We start from the raw sequence: 1,822 nt of genomic DNA, 5'->3' as shown, positions 1-1,822 counted from the left end.
ACTATTCTATGATATACGACGAGATCCCACCTCCAAACTAGGATATCAATCCTTCACTACAAGATAAAAGGAAGCTAACGAAGTCCAAAGAACAAAAAAGTTAGTTCACCCAGAGCTCAAATACGTCTCGTCTAATAAAATTGAACTGCTCGAAGACCACGTTCTTCCTCAAGGTCAAGGTCAAGTCTGTTTTAAAACTCCAAACAACTAATGACTTGTACAGGTCAAGATAAAATGTGAATGCATGAAGAATTATTACTTTACTAAAAACATCGATAAAATGTTCCATATCAATAATTAAAATTTATTTTTAATGTTATGTTGACATTGGTGACATCTTTTTGACTTTTCTCATACTTTGCACATCTTTTTAATGTTATAGAAAACATTAATTTATCTCTTATGTCGACACATTAGAACCCCTAGACATCAAAGGGCGATGAAAGTGTCGGACATGACAATGGAAATGGAAATGGAAATTGAAACACCTATGTTCATATTTGAAAATTCAAGACAAGGCAATTTCCATAAACTTAACAAACTCATTGAAATCAATTTTACCATCTTTGTTATGATCAAATCTTGCAATCATTCTATGGCAATCATGGATGAACACGCCTTGATTAGGTACAAGCAACCCCAGCACGGACTGCAGCTCATCCGCATCAATACACCCATCTCTATTCTTATCGAACACATTAAATGTCTGCTTCAACTCCTCCAAGCTTGGCTCACTCTCATAAAAAATGGCACCTATTTCCTCACCTCCAAGCCACGATTCCTCGATTTCCTCATCGCTGCAAAAAAACTCAAGCTTTTCCATCACAAATTTCACTTCTTCTTTGCTGATTGAGCTGTTTTTGTGTTGGGTGGCCTCAGATTCTAAGGAATTTCCTTGCGGGGAAGCCTTTTCTTTTGGGGGTGAATGAAATAGTGACCAAGGTTGAGAAATAAGGTCATGTATTCGATCGACGAAGGAGAATAGAATCGAGGAAATCGATATCCGATCGACGAGGAGGAGCGTCAGGGCGAGCTTCAAGTTGACAACGGGGAATTGACTCGGCATTGTGATTAATTACTTTCGATCTAAAGAACATTGACGGAATTGGAGATGGGTATTAAGGGTTTATATATATGAGCTCTGTTGGTGCACAAGAAGATGTGCAATTACGTTACAATAATGCTCAACGTGACAAGACGTTGTAAGGAAACTTCACTCCATCTTCCAAGGTTCTTGTTTTTTTGGTTCTTTTATCATGTTCGGAGAAAAGGGCAAGGGGTCCTACTTGGCCTGCTTTAATTCAATTTCTTCTTTGTTGGGTTACCAACTTTGATGGTACTTCCTTCCCATTTAAGATTTATTTCGAGTCAATGGCTATGGTGTAGATATAGGACCGTCTTTACTATCGAGGTTTCTTTGTTTCGTTATCTACTTCTGGTCAATGTCTTAACGGATTTATGGTTAAGTTTTGAAAACTAAATAAAATAGTTTTGTAAAATTAGTTTTTGTTTTGTAAATTTAGCTTGAATTTGAAAGGTTGGCAAAAAAATGTGTGTGAAAGCCAGCGTTCTAAAAAATTAAATGGTTATAAACAATTTAGATTTATGAGACACACCTTGTCTTTGTTGGCATTGTTAGGTTTAGGTTTACATTAACCACTAAATGATGGGTTATTGTGGCAACTAAAATGATGGGTTGCTTTGTTTTTTTATTTTTGTGTATTGTAAGTCCCTAAAAGCCGACAAATTGTTTTGAATTTTAAAGAACCTAATTTTAGACATTCATTTAATTATTTTGTGTTTAGAGTTGGATATTTGAGCC

At 35.9% G+C, this 1,822-nt stretch overlaps 1 protein-coding gene across 1 annotated transcript; it reads right to left on the bottom strand.

Moving 5' to 3' along the window:
* Positions 1 to 508: 508 nt before the first annotated feature.
* On the bottom strand, positions 509 to 1,066 carry LOC111434428 (probable calcium-binding protein CML30). The gene has a single exon (XM_023071876.1). The coding sequence runs from the start codon at positions 1,064 to 1,066 to the stop codon at positions 509 to 511; it is 558 nt and encodes a 185-aa protein (XP_022927644.1).
* Positions 1,067 to 1,822: the final 756 nt, after the last annotated feature.

Source organism: Cucurbita moschata, unplaced genomic scaffold (genome assembly GCF_002738365.1).
Source record: "Cucurbita moschata cultivar Rifu unplaced genomic scaffold, Cmos_1.0 Cmo_Scf00003, whole genome shotgun sequence".
In the NCBI taxonomy this organism is placed as follows: domain Eukaryota; kingdom Viridiplantae; phylum Streptophyta; class Magnoliopsida; order Cucurbitales; family Cucurbitaceae; genus Cucurbita; species Cucurbita moschata.
Note: the sequence above shows the minus strand (reverse complement) of the source record. Positions and strands in the feature narration are given on the sequence as shown.